Source organism: Brassica napus, chromosome A3 (genome assembly GCF_020379485.1).
Source record: "Brassica napus cultivar Da-Ae chromosome A3, Da-Ae, whole genome shotgun sequence".
Lineage (NCBI taxonomy): Eukaryota > Viridiplantae > Streptophyta > Magnoliopsida > Brassicales > Brassicaceae > Brassica > Brassica napus.
The window spans coordinates 2,409,381-2,424,635 of NC_063436.1; the positions used below are offsets into that span (position 1 = coordinate 2,409,381).

Sequence of the window (15,255 nt, forward strand, 5' to 3'; positions counted from 1 at the left end):
TTATTTATTTTTTCAGAAGATATTCAACATGACATTAAAAAAAAAAAATAGAGTTCATGTTTTTTTTTTAAAAGGTTTTGAATAAAGGAAGTATTAATAATTATGTAGATTATTAAATTTATGGCACAGACAAAAATTTTATGTGTAAATTTTCATAAGAAAAAATTATTAGAGTAATGCAAATAGAACCATTAGATATAAGTATTTAAAATTATTTTATTAAAAATAGGTGATTCAAATACAAAAATTATTGTCAAACAGTAAAGACAGATATATGAAAAATGTTTTCAACAGATTTACCAGATGATAAAGCCATACAAATGACAAAAGTTTGTATTATTCAGGCACAACCAAGACAATCTTTTACTTGCTGAGAGACCAAAAAGTGTGAGGCAAGCAAGCTTGCTAGCTAAAATTTTAGCGTGAAAATATATAAAGAAAACAAAAACATACGAGGGTCTTTAAGACACAGGCAGTGTCTGTTTTATTCATCAACCAATGAGCAACTTATTCTCTTCCAAGAAACTGTAGGTTGGTACTTCCAGGTTGTAAGGTGCAGGACCTTTCCTAATCCTTCCTGAGATGTCGTAATGCGAACCATGACACGGGCAAAACCAACCACCGTAGTCACCAGCATTAGGCAAGGGGATACACCCCAAATGAGTGCAGACTCCAACCACGACTAGCCACTCCGGATTCTTGACCCTGACCGCATCTTCTTGCGGGTCTCTCAGAGAACCAAGATCCACGCTATTGGCAAGCTTAATGTCATCTTCTGTCCGTCGCCTGATGAAGACAGGCTTTCCACGCCACTTCACCGTCACAGTAGTTCCTGGTTCGATGCTCCCGAGGTCAACCTCGAGGGAAGCAAGGGCAAGGACGTCTTTACTTGCCGACATGCTGACAATGAGCTTCAGAACAAGAAGGCGGAGAACAGAGGCGTAAACAAACCTCCCACCGGACAGGACGAAATAAGCGAAGGCACGCTTGCTAGGGTCACCAGGTGGGTAACGCTCATGGTTATGGTCGTCATAGACAATCTTTGAGTTAGGTGTTTTGATAGCGTCGACCGTGGCTGGGACTTCGGAGGCAAAACCTATCTCATTCCCTTGAGATGAGAAACCTGAAAATAGCAAGAAAACATTTAAGCAATAAAATGTTCACTATAACATCAACGCATACACTTCCAAAATGAGAAAACATAAGTAAAACGGAGTCCACCTGGCATAAGAATGCTGCAGGTTCACAATCCTAACATAGAGATCTACTATAGTCAAGAAAACAAATTCAATGATCAGATGATATGCATCAGAGAGTTGATTAGAACGCAACAAAACACCAGAAGCTAAGATTGTAAACATAGCTCTTTTGGTAAACAAAACTATATTCCATTCCAGATTCCTTTACGGATGTAACTTCCTGAGAATGCCATTTAGCTGTTAAAAATCCTCCAAACCAAGAACATAGTTAACATTGATGTGCCCACAGATAGAAAAAAAAACATCCATCTTCCTAATACCGACGAATTGCATTGATATACAAAGATCAAAACTTTTCCAATCAAACAAAAGGATTATCTCAGCACAGGTCAATTCGGATATCCGATGAATAACCTCAAATATCCATTTTCTGAATACAAAAAAGAAATAACTTATCCAAAACAGTAGCACACGTACAGGAAGAATTGGAATCTAAATCATTCCCGGCACCCATACTAGCAAACAATAAATGAATTTAAGAATAATTTCAATCAAGAGAAAGAGAAACGGTCTAGACCTCTTATAAGGCTCCGGTGGTAAGAATTGAAAGATGACAGATCTGCAGAGGGAACAGATCTGTGGGTGGAAGACGAGTCGCCTCCATTGGAGATGGGATAATCTCGGGCAAGGACGACGGAGGTCGCTGTCGACGATCTCTGCTGAACAGACAAAAGCCTCCTCCCTACAACTCGCAGCATCTTCTCTCAATCTTCCAAGGTTAGGGATGATGGACGATGCGAAACAACAAAAGATTAGTCCTTTTTGTTCCAGAAAACGTCAATCAATTTGGTTTTTTAACTTTTATTAAAACGATATCGTTTTATTACATGCACATTAAATGCACTTGTGTGTTTGTTTTCGTGGCAACTTAATGGACTTCGAGTCCTCGTGACTCATAGTTCTACCAAATTGCCTATTTAACTCAAATATAAACCCAAATATCATTGAAATTTTACGTCTTCAAAAAAGCTTATTTCGAAGGAAAACAACAACTGTAAAATGAAATGATAAAATTTAAAACATGACACAAGTGTCTGTATGTTGTTCCTCAGGAGAGTGTCATATTTTATTTGTCAACTGGTGGTAGCATCATCACAAGCACGTTTTCTTTAGGGAAAATCTTCAAAGGTTGCTGAGGTCAACAGGTTCACGGAGGAGCCTCTCCATCTGCTGTGCCCTTGTCCTGATAGACATGTCCAACACCTTTTGTTGAAACTCTACTATTAGCCCTCCATAGATACTCGGATCAATCTGCCAACAAAACAACCATGTATCATATTCCAGCTTCATAATCACAAGCCAATTATCACATTACATACCTTTTGTTCCACAGTTACTTTCTTCCCTTCTCCAATTATCTCCTGGAGTGTGTCCTTCAACTCCTTCTCCTCAGCAGGGGGAAGCGGCTGATAGTCCCAAACATTTCTTATTTCAAATCCACAATCCTGAGTTATATTATTCTAAACAGTATAAGAAGAACTCTAGCTTACCATGACTGTGGTAACCAAAACCTTGACGTCTCCTCTATGTGCTGTTGTCAGCTGCATGAACTTTTTCACAATCACGTCTAAATTCTTCAGCTTCCCATTCTCAGCTAACAAAGCTGTTCGTAAAGTAAACAACTTTTGATCAAAATCGAAACATGGTCACTCAAAGTCATAAACTTTCAGGAACTCAATTGACATACAGAGGAAGTTCTTGGTGGGTTCCGCAAACTTTGCTTGATCACAAACATCCACAATAGCAGCGAGTCTTGTCTCTCTAGGAACAGAGGGATCTTTAGTAAACTGCGAAAAAGTAGGGCTTGTCTTCATAGCCTCAACCAGCTCAGAGAGATCAGACTCAATCTTCTCCAAAGAGTTCATTTTGACAGCTGCAATGTACAGCCACGAAGCAAAGTTGCCAGATTCACCAACTAACGCCAAAGGCACCTGAAACAACAACAACATATCACAATGCATACCTTAACATTGCTGGTTAATATTTACAGATGCAATCACGCTTACCTTAACATTGCCGGTCTTCTGAGCCGAAGCTGTTGCATAATCTCTCAACTGCAATAACGAACAACACAATCAAAGAACAAATTGATTAACAACATAAACTCGAAACGACGACGTTTCAATACTCTTACTGTTTGTAAAAATTGATTCTATACAAAAAGAACATTTGACTTTAAATTCGTTTTCTAAGAACGCGATTACCGCGGGGATAAGCGGCGCTCCACGGGAGTGAGATCTAGCGGAGGAGACGGAATCAGAGACGGAGATGGTCTTGAAGAAGGAGATCCCGGATCTGATACGACCAGCCAACGCCATTTTTTTTGTTGTTGTTGCAGATAATCTGATTCGAACCCTAGCAAATGATAAAAGTTCGATTCAGAGTATAGAGAAGAAGACTGGTCAGAGGAGGAAGGTAACTTAATGAGTTGGGCTTCATTAGCCTCTCGCTTCTACTATTGGGCCTTACTCAGGCTTTGTTTTATTGGGCTTACAACTACCATCTCATAATTTAAAAACAAAACAGTGAAGAAGTCTTTCTGTTATATTTTGTTTTTACTCTTTTTTTTTTTTGTTTGATTTCGTTGGAACTTTTATGGTTAGTGCTTTACATAAATTGTATTTATTTTTGTGTATACTACAAGAAAATAGAAATAATTATTTATAGGAAAGATGCGAATAATTATTTATAGGAAGATGCGGTTACATTTGTGATGAAGAACTCTATTGAGAGCGATAACAGTTGGATCATTTGTTTGCTAGCCATGTGAACAAACATGCAGTGCGTTGTCAGTTTCATTTGACCATTTTTATAAGTTTCACCATCATACATACCTAATTATTATCACAAATAAGCCTTCAATTTTGACTTGATATAGAAGTGTCAAAGACACAAAAGGAGGATGATTAGGTTAGGTAACAAGAGAAACATAATGGTCATATACCAAAGTTAGTTAAGCATGCTTAGCTATTCATGGTTGGTCGCTAATCTCATCTTAACATCTATAATGCAGTCGTGTCCGAGTCAGTAACTGTCAGAGGATATTTATATAGAACTTGTGATTGACAGTTAATGACAAATCGATAGCGATGCAGGCAGATCTCAAAAAACAGTTTTTCAACTTTTTTAATAAATGATGGGGAACAAAGATTAGAGGAGAGAGTATGGGAGGAAGTGGGAGGGGTAAAAGCATAATTTCGAGTGCAAAAAATGAAATGTCACGTTACCTTGTCGGCACAGTGGTGAGAAGAGAACAACCTTCTCTCTTGTCTGTTCACATACATCATTTGTGATGAACAGTCACATATCTTCGCTGTCTGAATCTGCACTCTGTTGATTTTTCTGGAATTTCATTTTAGCTATAACCTTTTTGATAAACATTTAACACCTCCATTTCACCAAGTAAGTTTTATTTTTCCTTTCTTTCTTAAATGCTTTTGTTTCAAATCTTGGAGACAAAACTTTCAATTTTCTAGGTAGATCTTTATGAGTTTTCATAAAAGATTTGCTGCTTTTATTTATCCTAGAATCAAAACTATTTTAGAGTATTGATCTGGAATATGTGATTTGGAAAATGGTACTCAGAGATTTGGCCCTCAATATGTGATTTGTTTTGAATCATTAGTTCAGATTTGGTTGATTGTGTTTTCAGATCAAATTATCAAAGCTGATGATTGTGCAACAATGACAAATAAGAAGGGATTATTCACTCTACTGAAAAGAGTTTTTATTTCAGAAGCTAACTCAGAAAAGGTAATTCAAAAGATCTCATTCTTCTGCTGGTGAGAGTTTTGATGTTCTTGTTTCATTCTTTTGTTATGCATTATTTATATGCAGAAAGAAAAGAGAAGAAGATGGACATTTTGGAAGCTTAAGGTAAGAAAAAGATTACCTACCATTACTGCACCACCTACAGAGAACGGGACAAGAAACGAATCTCATGAGGAACAGAAGGAGGAAAACGTGTCAGAGGTTGGTGAGGTCAGCCAAGTCTCTTCAAGTCAAAAGTTAGATTCCATAGAAAAGTTAGAAGGTTCAACATCCCCGGAGACTGCTCATCTGGTCGCCCAGTATCAACTGTTTCTAAATAGAGAGGAAGAAGCTCTTGCTGCTACTCGGATTCAGACAGCTTTTCGTGGCCATCTTGTAAGATTCTGTTCCCTTTATCTCACGTGATGGCCTTGTTGATAGTCTACTACTGTAGTTGATGTAATTGTGTTAACTGCTCAGGAACTAGAGTTAGTCTTGTGTTAGTCTAGTACTGTAGTTGATGTAATCGTGTTAACTGCTCAGGAACTAGAGTTAGTCTTGTGTTAGTCTAGTACTGTAGATGATGTAATTGTGTTACTACAGGACACAGCCTTGGCTTTCGAAATTTATAGAGGTTATATAAAAAAAAAAATTGGTTAAATGTTTTATTAAATGTTTATGGCTTCCAAAATCTCAGATCCGGTCAATTGCTCAGGAACTAGAGTTTAGTAGATTAACTACATGTTAGATGGAAGTTTAGGCAGAACAGAAACAGCTAGGGATTCTGGATTGGTCTAGGATCTTTGTTTCTGGACAATGTTTGAGAGTGAACTGCTACCAATCATATATGTGAACTACTATGTAGTTTTGAGAAGTAGATGTGCATTTTTTTGTAAGCCTATTGTCTTTCTTTCTTTTTTTTTGGTTTCTCGTTAGTTAATAATGTTTTTTGAAACTTCATATCAGGCAAGGAAAGCTCTACGTGCGTTGAAGGGAATAGTAAAGCTCCAAGCATATATAAGAGGCCGTGCAGTGAGACGCCAAGCGATGACTACACTAAAATGCTTGCAATCCGTTGTGAACATTCAGTCACAAGTCTGCGGTAAGAGAACTCAAATTCCTCCCAGAGGCTCTCACAGAGATTACGAAGAGAGCCACATGTTCAGCGAGAACATACTCAAGGTACGTTACGTGATCTATATTAAAAAGGGGGGGGGGGGGGGAAGTACTGTACTAGTAGGTTAAGATGATATGATATTATCAGGTTGACACAAACGGTCAGAAGAGATGGGACGATAGTCTATTGACAAAGGAAGAGGCGAGAGCTGTGGTCATGAGCAAGAGAGAAGCTGCGTTGAGAAGAGAAAGGATCAAAGAATATGCAGTTACTCACCGGGTATTTCTATCTGTCTATACAGCTTTGTTGGTTTTTGATTGCGTTACAAGTTTCATAATGTCACCTGAAAACTGTTTTATGTAGAAATCCGCGGAGTCGTACCAGAAACGGAGTAACACGAAGTGGAAGTACTGGTTAGATGAATGGGTAGATACTCAAAGAACCAAGAGCAAGGAGTTAGAAGATCTCGACTTGTCTTTAAGAACAAAACCTAAAGAAGAAACTATGAATAAAACTCCAAGGAACTCATCACCGAGAAGATTGGTGAGTAATAGTAATAATCATAAAAGACAAGCTTCAATAAGTGAAGAGGAACCACAAAACCCTGTGGCTGCTGTCACTGTTACTACACCAACTTACATGGTTGCAACAGAGTCAGCAAAGGCAAAGTCAAGATCTCTGAGCTCACCAAGGATAAGACCGAGAAGTTTCGACACGCAGTCAGAGAGTTATTCGCCGTATAAGAACAAGCTATGCCTGACGACTTCGGTGATGAGTGAAGCACCAAGCAGAGTGAGAGTTGGGAATAGCAATGGCAATAACAGTAGGGCAAGTGCATACCAGCAAAGGTCTCCAGGGTTAAGGGGATTTAGCATAGGCCCTTTGAAATCATGCAATAATGGTGGTCTACTGAACGATCTCAGCATTAACTCGGAACGATCTTTACCCAGCTGGAGCAAGCAGAGCAGCTTGAGATGATGAGTGGGACTTTGAGCCCTGTATATACACTTACATACTTTCCAATGTTTCTTTGTTGAGAGGGTCTCACACCCACATGTGTATCATCACATCTTCTTTGGTTTCTCTTTTTTTTTACACTGTTTCACTCAATTTCATTTGATTAAGTTGCCCAAGGACAATGTAATGACTATCAATCTTTATGTAGAAAAGAAAAAAGAACTATGAAATAAAAGAAGTTTTCCTTAAGTTTTGTTAAACGAAAACCAATCTGGAGTACTTGACATGTGAAGTCACTAAAACTTCCTTACAGTAACTTGTTCAGCTAAGAAGAATCAAACATAACAGCAAAACCATTTCACAGCTTTGACAAATCTTAGAACCAACTTCTTGTAAGAATTGGTCTACAAACAGAATATATACTGTTACAACGGTGGTCTACTGATGTTGTTGATTGGTGTTTGGTGGAGGGCCTCCAGGCAAAGGCGGTTGCGGCTGCTGCACAAAGCAAAAATAAAGAGAATGGATTAGTCGATGAATTTTCATTCAGCTCTACCTTTGCAACATCTAGTCATACCATAGAAACTATTAGCCAGTATGTTTCAAACGAGCCTATCTGTAGTATTCTAACTAACAGTAGTAGAAAAGTGTTTAAAGAGACCTGTTGGAAAGGGTTGTTGTACCCTGGCATCATCTGTGGACGGTTGAAACCACGTCCTTGAGGATACATTGGTCCACCACTGCTTGGTGGTCCTTGAAATGCTCCAGAAGCAGGACCCATATAATGGCCTTGCGACATCTGAGGATTCATACCCCCTTGCATTCCCTGATCCAACAACAAGTGACGATATTAATCTCTCTTTCAGTAGAAAAGTATGAGAATACTAATGTCACTCAAACAAAAAGAACGATCCAAAGGCTTAAGTTGTGGTCGAATTACAAGAGATCAAAGAGCCATACCATTGGTCCGGGCATCTGATGAGGCATAGGCATTGATGAAGGTGGCATGTGACCGTGAGGAGGCATTTGCATAGGCCGGGGATGATGAGGATGAGGATGTAATGGCATATGAGACGATGGTGGTCGCTGAAGATGAGGCATATTGGGCATTGGAGGGATTTGCTGGGGATGACCTTGGTGGTGGTGTTGTTGTTGCTGATACCCTTGCTGCTGGCCACTCCCTATAAGCGATGGGTGGGGACCAGGTGGCAGCGGAGGAGCCATGCCACCTGGAAGAGGCTGTTTATGTTCCCCTTGAGAGGATCCATCAAATGACATTGCTATTCCAATTCCAGGGATGGTCCCCTCATTACGTGTCAGCCCAGGAACAAATGCTCCAGGAGTTGGCGATGCCTCAGATGGTTGGAAATTATCAGGCATGCGATTGCCAAAACCTTGTTCATTATAGCCTGATATATATTACACTAATTAGTACACACAAATTACAAACTTCAGTTCATACACAAAAAATAAATAAAAAGTTTCTGGCGATAATACAACTTGAATGTACGGGTCCCACCAGTTAAGCTTATCAGAACATCCTTACTATTTACTCAGTTACTCATATGGACAAGGGCATAATATTCGCACACCACCTATACACTTATGCCTACAAAAAAATCAGATATCAATAGCACATAAAAACCTTGGTTCTGCATAGTAAGAGCATCTCGAGGATTATCCCCAGGCCTGTTTCTGCACCAAAACTTGGTTGTGTGATCGTTGCTACCACTGCACAGAATAGGGGGGGGGGGGGGGGGGGGGGGGGGGGGGGATCAGTAATCTGGTGTTAACCACAGGCCATCATAAAATAAAACTGTTAAAGAACTCAGGCATCAGGTAATCGTACTACCTGCAAAGAAGATATCCAATAGGATGCCATGCAAGATCCCAAACACTGTTATCATGAGCATTTGGGATTTCAATCTGCGGGTTTTCATGTCTGAAAATTAAGAGTAGTTTCATATTTAGACACACCTCAAACAAAACCACAAAATCAAAGTTAGAGAAAGATGCTACTAGCATGCAGATGCGACATGACTGGATATAAAATGTACAAGGAACATGATATGACAAATCATCATAAATGATTTAAATCAACTGAAGTACCTACCCCACAATCCAATGACAAATGGATCCGTCAAGGCTCCCACTAACAAAGTATTCTTCGTGGGATGGATGCCACGCCAAAGCTTTAAAAGAGGTCAACAACTTTTGATAAGAAACAGTTGAAACTAAGAAATGTCGAAGAAAGTAATGAGAACCGTCATGGGACATTAACAAAAGAACGGGTACAATAATAATATTTTGACGGCATATACACTTTAGAGTCCTAGCCAGTGTACAGAAACGCAATGTCTACAGGCAATTTGCCTGCTATCACGTGTTTTGAAGACATAACGATTACAAAATTTGACAGCTTACATGTTACATCTTTCGTATGCCCACCGAAGGATTCAAGCTCTTTCATAGTCCTTATATCATACAGCTGCAGATAACATGCATAGGTGTCATACAAATGCTTCCACGAAATGCAAGGAAAATATCTTGTTTACAAATCGACACGCGCAAAGAAAACGAGCTCACCTTAATTATTTGATCTTTCGAGGCTGTTAAAAGCAAATTGCCATTTTGGTTCCACTTCACACTAAGCACCATGTTTTTGTGACCATGACTGCAAAAGTGAGAATAAGGATCAAATTCGTCAAAGCTTTGACCCTGAAATTATTAATAGGATAAAAATACATTTTGTATCACTTACAGTGAGCAAAGCTCTCTCGCAGTTCTGGCATCCCAGATTTTGACAAGTTGATCTTTCCCACCTGAAAATAAAAATTAAAACCGTTAATAACCTATTGATACGCCACCGAGAGAAGGTCGGAAGTATAAGACTGTTTCCATAAATATTCCATTATTCAAAATCAGAGTTCTATAAATGATGTACCAGAAACTAGTAGGGACTTTGTGGGGTGCCAGTCGACGCACTTGACATCCCAACCATGGCCTGCCTGAGTTCAAAATATAAAGAACCCCTTGGTCACACTTCAATAACTCTCAGAATTCATACAAATTAAAAAAACAGTAACATCACGCCTCTAAAAGGATAGAAAACTTGTCTAGACACGAGTTTTACATGGCGACACCAAAGCACATCTCAATACCACCGTTTTCTATGAGGCCTAAGGATCGAGTTCTAATAACACATAGCTAAATTACATTTTAACTGGATTCTAAATTAGTAACAAAGGAGCAATATATTTAGAGGTTCGCCAATCTGTGCAAATCACATTACCGGTTAATGTAATTTCTTCTTGGCACTTGGTAAAATCCCAAACTTTAACAGTTGTATCATCAGAACACGAACAGAACTTCAAATCTGTTTTACAGAAACTGTTTGACACACAATGTTAATTTTTAAAAACATATTCATCAAATGCAATTTAGATATCGAACTTTCTACCTTAGATCACGAATAGATTCCTTATGAGCAGTTCTATTGGCTTTCACATTATTCATATTGCTCTGCCAATACCTGTTAAATAAGAAGCAAATGATCCTCATCATCACAACAAAAGCTAAATTTGAATCATAGAATTTTGAGCTTCTCCTTTACATGACATAAATTAGGGGTTGTAATAGACAACATACTTTAGTGTGCCTCCATCATCACCAGAAACCATCCAAATGTCATTGTGGCTCCATACCATCGACCTTATAGGTTGATCATGTGCCTGATATTGACAACAGATTTCAACAGTCAGTACAGGGAGCAACAACCATAGAGGAAACAAACAGGATCCCCCAACAGATTAATGTACACATCTGAAAAGTGAACCTGAAGAATCATCTCGAAATTGAAAGACTGCCCATTCCAAAGAGTAAACTCCCCACTTTGGGAGCCAGTGATAAGACGTCTTCCTGAAGGTGTCCACTATATACAACAAAACCAATCAACATTGATCGCAATAAGCTGGCATAAAGTAGTAAAAAAGAAAGAAAACCAATAACGTTGCTTTCTTCAACAGATAAACATGGCAAACAAAATATAATACAGTTCAAGGGATATACCAAAACACAGTTGATTGAACAACGGTTCTTGTTTAGAGACGAGTGAACAAACTTTGCAGCAAAGCTTGTAGAAGGATTATCTGAATAGGCAACTGGGGGAAGCATCTGAAACATCAATACAAAAAAAAAAAATTAAAATACAGGAGATCAAGAAACTATAGCATAATCCAAGAAAACAAAAAAGAAAACCAACATCAACAGCAGCAGCTGGGGTTGGTTGCAAGGAGGTCATATCCCTTGAATCTCTCTGCCATGTTCGAGCCTGAACAAAAACATTCACAAAGTAAGAGCTTTTCAATTGAAATCGATCAGTGACAAAAGGCTCTAACTTTGTGACATTACCTGAATGTATCTCACAACGGTACTCGTGTAATCAACAGCCTTTCTCTGTGTGTGCTTTCTCATTCGTTTCGCACCAAAACTGTCAACATGTGCTGCAACATCACACAATAGAGAGATCAGATCTCGTAGCCATGGATTAATTGAAAATAAAAGCGAGAGTCTACTACTTACAGTCGAAGGGATTTGGGGCAGAGGGATGGTGGTAATCGGGATTGATATTAGTGGAAGAGGCTGAGGGATGACGCATCATCGGTGGTGGATGCATCGGTGGACCTCCGGCGGCTACATGGTGTTGATTCTGCATCGGTGGGAGCTGCTGCTGCTGCATCGAATCTCCTCCTCCGTACATTGTTGCAGTAACAGTCGAAAGGTTAGGGTTTGCTTCTTTTCGGCAAGCCAAACCCCTCAAGATTCCTCGAGCCTTGAAGGAAAGGAAGTAACGATCGGTTCTCCGGTTGGTTTATCTGGGTTCTTAATAATCCGGTTCAACGGTTAAACCGTTACCATATCTTTTTACCCGCCGAAAAGATAAAAAAAAAATAAGACTGGGGTTAATCTCAAACGTTAACCAAAAGTACTGTACTTGGTCTATTTAAGCTCTAGTTGGTTACTTTGTTGAATCAAAAGATTTACGGTGAATTTTTTGTTCATCAAAATTTATACCAATTGAAATTGTAGTTAAATTATTGAAAAGTAAATCTTATATTTTTTTTCTAAATTTTTCACAAAAAAAAATTTCCTCAGCAAATTTGATGAAGAACAAAATAAATAAAAATTCATATGTTTTTTATTTTTTCAATTCTTCGAATAAAATTTTATTTTTTATTTTTCTAGTTGTCGCGGATAGAAGCTTAAACTTAATTTGTACAAATGTTCTTACTCTAATCCAGTGTTCGTTCAAACACATTACACATATATATATATCACAAAATATGAGTAAGAACATGAACTGGAAAAAGTAATTTCCGTACACATATACTAACACTAAACCGATTAAGACTTAACCATAATCTATACGATCATACACATAGGCACAGTCCCCAAAGTCCATATACTATATTGAATTCTAGAAACATGGGCAAAATAGCCCATAACTATCAAGCATCAGAGCCCAATATTAAACGAATCCGGCAAGATCTAGGGCCAATAAAATAGTCTTTCATTTAGTAATCATAATCAAGGGCTTACAATCTATCAATAGTAGTCTCAATGATCTAACGGACCTAACCGTTTCAGAGCGCGTCACACCAGATAATTTCTAATCACTACTTGCGGCCCTATTTCTCGAACCAATAAAAGGCCCTCATCGCCACCATAGAAAATTCTCTCCTTCTTCTTCTTCTTCTTCGCTCAGCTCCTACAATAAAGGGCGAAGAATCTCACCTCCTTGACTTTTGCTTTGCCGTCGCTTCCTTTTGGTAAGTTTAGATCTCTGCTCCGCTTTATATCTCCTTGTCTCTCCCGTTTTGTTCATCTGACTTTATCGATCTGTGTTTTATTATATCAACAAGGTAAAATGATGACGATCTGATGGTTTAGCTGCGTATTTCCCGATTGAATTGTGTCTAGAGTGTGAATGTTTCGATAGAATAGATCTGAATTATGATTCTCCGATCTGCCTGTGTAGATCTAGAAATGATTCGTCTCTGTTGCTTATATCTTATGCCATTTTGTTACTCATGTATGGATCTGTTACGAGGATCTCTACTAGTGAAAGTCGTAACGTATATCATATAGTAAAATTGATTTTGATATAGCATTAGATCTCTAACGACATGAACGTCTTATTATTATAGTTGCTTTCGTTATTTTAATCTTTTATGTTTGTTAAAATGTAGTATTGTTTTCTCTTGCAGAGGTCAAAATGGTTGAACAGACTCAGCAGCCCACGATTTTCCAGAAGGCTTCTGGCCAGATCTTGCGTTCCGGTGTTTCCCAGGACATCCATGGCTACGCATCTGGTTTCCAGAGGCGTGCAACGTACGGAAACTACTCCAACGCCGCGTTCCAGTACCCTCTTGCCGCTACTTCCAGGATTGTGGCGACCACTTCCCCTGTGTTCGTCCAGGCTCCAGGAGAGAAAGGATTCTCTAGCTTTGCTATTGATTTCTTGATGGGTGGTGTTTCCGCTGCTGTGTCCAAGACCGCTGCTGCTCCCATCGAGCGTGTCAAGCTTTTGATTCAGAATCAGGATGAGATGCTTAAGGCTGGTAGGCTCTCTGAGCCTTACAAGGGTATTGGTGACTGTTTCGGCAGGACTATCAAGGATGAGGGTTTTGGTTCCTTGTGGAGAGGAAACACTGCTAACGTTATCCGTTACTTCCCCACTCAGGTTGGTTATATTTCACATCTTTGCTCTATTAATTGTTGATGCGTTGGTTTACTGATCTATCTTTCGATTTTGTAGGCCTTGAACTTTGCCTTCAAAGATTACTTCAAGAGGCTTTTCAACTTCAAGAAAGACAAGGATGGCTACTGGAAGTGGTTTGCTGGTAACTTGGGATCTGGAGGTGCTGCTGGTGCTTCTTCACTTCTCTTTGTGTACTCTCTTGACTATGCACGTACCCGTCTCGCCAATGACTCCAAGGCAGCCAAGAAGGGAGGTGAAAGGCAGTTCAATGGTCTTGTCGATGTCTACAAGAAGACCCTCAAGTCTGATGGTATCGCTGGACTCTACCGTGGATTCAACATCTCCTGTGTTGGTATCATCGTCTACCGTGGTCTCTACTTTGGACTCTACGACTCTTTGAAGCCTCTCCTCCCTGCTGACCTCCAGGTTTGTTTATTTGATCCATAAATTGACAATTAGAAACCCAATCCTGACTTTCCTTGTTTGTTTCTAATGCTGTTATCTGTCTTTCCTTTTTGGGTAATTTCAGGACAGCTTCTTCGCTAGCTTTGCCCTTGGATGGCTCATCACCAACGGAGCTGGTCTTGCATCCTACCCCATTGACACTGTTCGTAGAAGAATGATGATGACGTCAGGTGAAGCCGTGAAGTACAAGAGTTCGATGGATGCCTTCCAGCAGATTCTCAAGAAGGAAGGACCCAAGTCACTCTTCAAGGGTGCTGGTGCCAACATCCTGCGTGCCATTGCTGGTGCTGGTGTGCTCTCTGGATACGACAAGCTGCAGTTACTTCTTCTCGGAAAGAAGTTCGGATCTGGATCTGGTTAAGTAATACTATTCACCAGTCGCCACCACCATAAAGCTGTGGCTTTATTTTTTTTTCTTTTTATCTCGATTTATTTGCAGTTTCAGACTTTTTAAAAAGATAAAGACGTTGATGAAACCTTTTGCCATAAAACTAGAGAGTAGCATGGAAAAAGTTTTATCATTTCGAAATAAGTTTTGTATGTGCTGGAGATTTTGACTCCAAACTAATTTACAGCTATGAATTTTTGTTTGTTTATGTTTTAACTTCTTTGAGGACCCTCTTTGTTGCCAATAGCATAGAGTAATGTTATTTACTGAATTGCATAAAGAAACGTCATGTGAAGACTAATAACCTAGTTTTAATTATCGGTGGTTGTATATATTTGAACCTTAACGTGATCAACATTGTTCGTCGCTTAGTTCAGTACTCTTGATTACGTGTTAATCTTTGAGAAAAAACATGCCAGGAGTAAGATGAAAGAAGAGTTGTGTCAAAACAAGTTTGAAACGTATACTTTTCAGCGCATAGCGTCGGCTGAAAGCTACAGTCAGATACCGACAGGCACAATAGCGAGGAGCACGTTTCCAAAAGCACATTGAGACGTGA

At 39.2% G+C, this 15,255-nt stretch overlaps 5 protein-coding genes across 9 annotated transcripts; 2 read left to right on the forward strand and 3 right to left on the reverse strand.

Annotated features, from left to right (window-relative positions):
• Positions 1-198: 198 nt before the first annotated feature.
• On the reverse strand, positions 199-2,057 carry LOC106431938 (cytochrome b-c1 complex subunit Rieske-2, mitochondrial-like). Its single transcript, XM_013872780.2, has 2 exons — positions 1,777-2,057; positions 199-1,123 (listed from the first exon to the last, which is right to left on the reverse strand). Exons 1-2 carry the CDS (start codon positions 1,955-1,957, stop codon positions 492-494), a joined length of 813 nt encoding a protein of 270 aa, XP_013728234.2. The 5' UTR covers positions 1,958-2,057; the 3' UTR covers positions 199-491.
• A 129-nt stretch (positions 2,058-2,186) lies between these two features.
• LOC106431939 (ATP synthase subunit O, mitochondrial) lies at positions 2,187-3,676 on the reverse strand. Its single transcript, XM_013872781.3, has 6 exons — positions 3,464-3,676; positions 3,266-3,313; positions 2,947-3,190; positions 2,750-2,862; positions 2,579-2,665; positions 2,187-2,510 (listed from the first exon to the last, which is right to left on the reverse strand). Exons 1-6 carry the CDS (start codon positions 3,575-3,577, stop codon positions 2,382-2,384), a joined length of 735 nt encoding a protein of 244 aa, XP_013728235.2. The 5' UTR covers positions 3,578-3,676; the 3' UTR covers positions 2,187-2,381.
• Positions 3,677-4,419: 743 nt separating this feature from the next.
• Positions 4,420-7,332, forward strand: LOC106431945 (protein IQ-DOMAIN 11). 4 transcript variants are annotated; one of them, XM_013872787.3, is made up of 6 exons: positions 4,420-4,661; positions 4,912-5,012; positions 5,097-5,405; positions 5,976-6,191; positions 6,274-6,405; positions 6,490-7,332. In XM_013872787.3, the coding sequence occupies exons 2-6, from the start codon at positions 4,944-4,946 to the stop codon at positions 7,102-7,104; spliced, it is 1,341 nt and encodes a 446-aa protein (XP_013728241.2). In that variant the 5' UTR covers positions 4,420-4,661; positions 4,912-4,943; the 3' UTR covers positions 7,105-7,332. The 4 variants fall into 4 exon arrangements, with proteins under 4 accessions (XP_013728241.2, XP_013728242.2, XP_048625923.1 ...); XM_013872788.3 differs by having other exon boundaries at positions 4,444-4,501; XM_048769966.1 differs by lacking the exon at positions 4,420-4,661 and adding an exon at positions 4,674-4,735.
• Positions 7,309-11,924, reverse strand: LOC106431943 (flowering time control protein FY). The gene is made up of 18 exons (XM_013872785.3): positions 11,665-11,924; positions 11,494-11,585; positions 11,345-11,413; positions 11,152-11,256; positions 10,919-11,014; positions 10,732-10,814; positions 10,544-10,615; positions 10,376-10,473; positions 10,028-10,087; positions 9,845-9,905; positions 9,670-9,757; positions 9,508-9,571; positions 9,197-9,275; positions 8,936-9,025; positions 8,729-8,814; positions 8,044-8,492; positions 7,745-7,909; positions 7,309-7,581 (listed from the first exon to the last, which is right to left on the reverse strand). The coding sequence occupies exons 1-18, from the start codon at positions 11,840-11,842 to the stop codon at positions 7,522-7,524; spliced, it is 1,995 nt and encodes a 664-aa protein (XP_013728239.2). The 5' UTR covers positions 11,843-11,924; the 3' UTR covers positions 7,309-7,521.
• Positions 11,925-12,751: 827 nt separating this feature from the next.
• LOC106431935 (ADP,ATP carrier protein 2, mitochondrial) lies at positions 12,752-14,904 on the forward strand. 2 transcript variants are annotated; one of them, XM_013872776.3, is made up of 4 exons: positions 12,752-12,911; positions 13,350-13,825; positions 13,901-14,269; positions 14,373-14,904. In XM_013872776.3, the coding sequence occupies exons 2-4, from the start codon at positions 13,358-13,360 to the stop codon at positions 14,667-14,669; spliced, it is 1,134 nt and encodes a 377-aa protein (XP_013728230.2). In that variant the 5' UTR covers positions 12,752-12,911; positions 13,350-13,357; the 3' UTR covers positions 14,670-14,904. The 2 variants fall into 2 exon arrangements, with proteins under 2 accessions (XP_013728230.2, XP_022567185.2); XM_022711464.2 differs by lacking the exon at positions 12,752-12,911 and adding an exon at positions 12,971-13,004.
• The last annotated feature ends 351 nt before the right edge of the window (positions 14,905-15,255 follow it).

Coding starts and splice junctions, on each gene's coding strand:
- LOC106431945 (XM_013872787.3), top strand. CDS start 4,944: ATGACAAATAAGAAGGGATTATTCACTCTACTGAAAAGAGTTTTTATT. Junction 5,406..5,975: donor CAGCTTTTCGTGGCCATCTT/GTAAGATTCTGT, acceptor ACTTCATATCAG/GCAAGGAAAGCTCTACGTGC. Junction 6,406..6,489: donor AATATGCAGTTACTCACCGG/GTATTTCTATCT, acceptor TGTTTTATGTAG/AAATCCGCGGAGTCGTACCA.
- LOC106431943 (XM_013872785.3), bottom strand. CDS start 11,842: ATGTACGGAGGAGGAGATTCGATGCAGCAGCAGCAGCTCCCACCGATG. Junction 9,572..9,669: donor CGAAAGATCAAATAATTAAG/GTGAGCTCGTTT, acceptor TGTTATCTGCAG/CTGTATGATATAAGGACTAT. Junction 7,582..7,744: donor ACAACAACCCTTTCCAACAG/GTCTCTTTAAAC, acceptor TGCTTTGTGCAG/CAGCCGCAACCGCCTTTGCC.
- LOC106431935 (XM_013872776.3), top strand. CDS start 13,358: ATGGTTGAACAGACTCAGCAGCCCACGATTTTCCAGAAGGCTTCTGGC. Junction 13,826..13,900: donor TCCGTTACTTCCCCACTCAG/GTTGGTTATATT, acceptor TCGATTTTGTAG/GCCTTGAACTTTGCCTTCAA. Junction 14,270..14,372: donor TCCTCCCTGCTGACCTCCAG/GTTTGTTTATTT, acceptor GGGTAATTTCAG/GACAGCTTCTTCGCTAGCTT.
- LOC106431939 (XM_013872781.3), bottom strand. CDS start 3,577: ATGGCGTTGGCTGGTCGTATCAGATCCGGGATCTCCTTCTTCAAGACC. Junction 3,191..3,265: donor AGAAGACCGGCAATGTTAAG/GTAAGCGTGATT, acceptor TTGTTGTTTCAG/GTGCCTTTGGCGTTAGTTGG. Junction 2,511..2,578: donor AAGTAACTGTGGAACAAAAG/GTATGTAATGTG, acceptor TTTTGTTGGCAG/ATTGATCCGAGTATCTATGG.
- LOC106431938 (XM_013872780.2), bottom strand. CDS start 1,957: ATGCTGCGAGTTGTAGGGAGGAGGCTTTTGTCTGTTCAGCAGAGATCG. Junction 1,124..1,776: donor CCACCGGAGCCTTATAAGAG/GTCTAGACCGTT, acceptor TGCTATTTTCAG/GTTTCTCATCTCAAGGGAAT.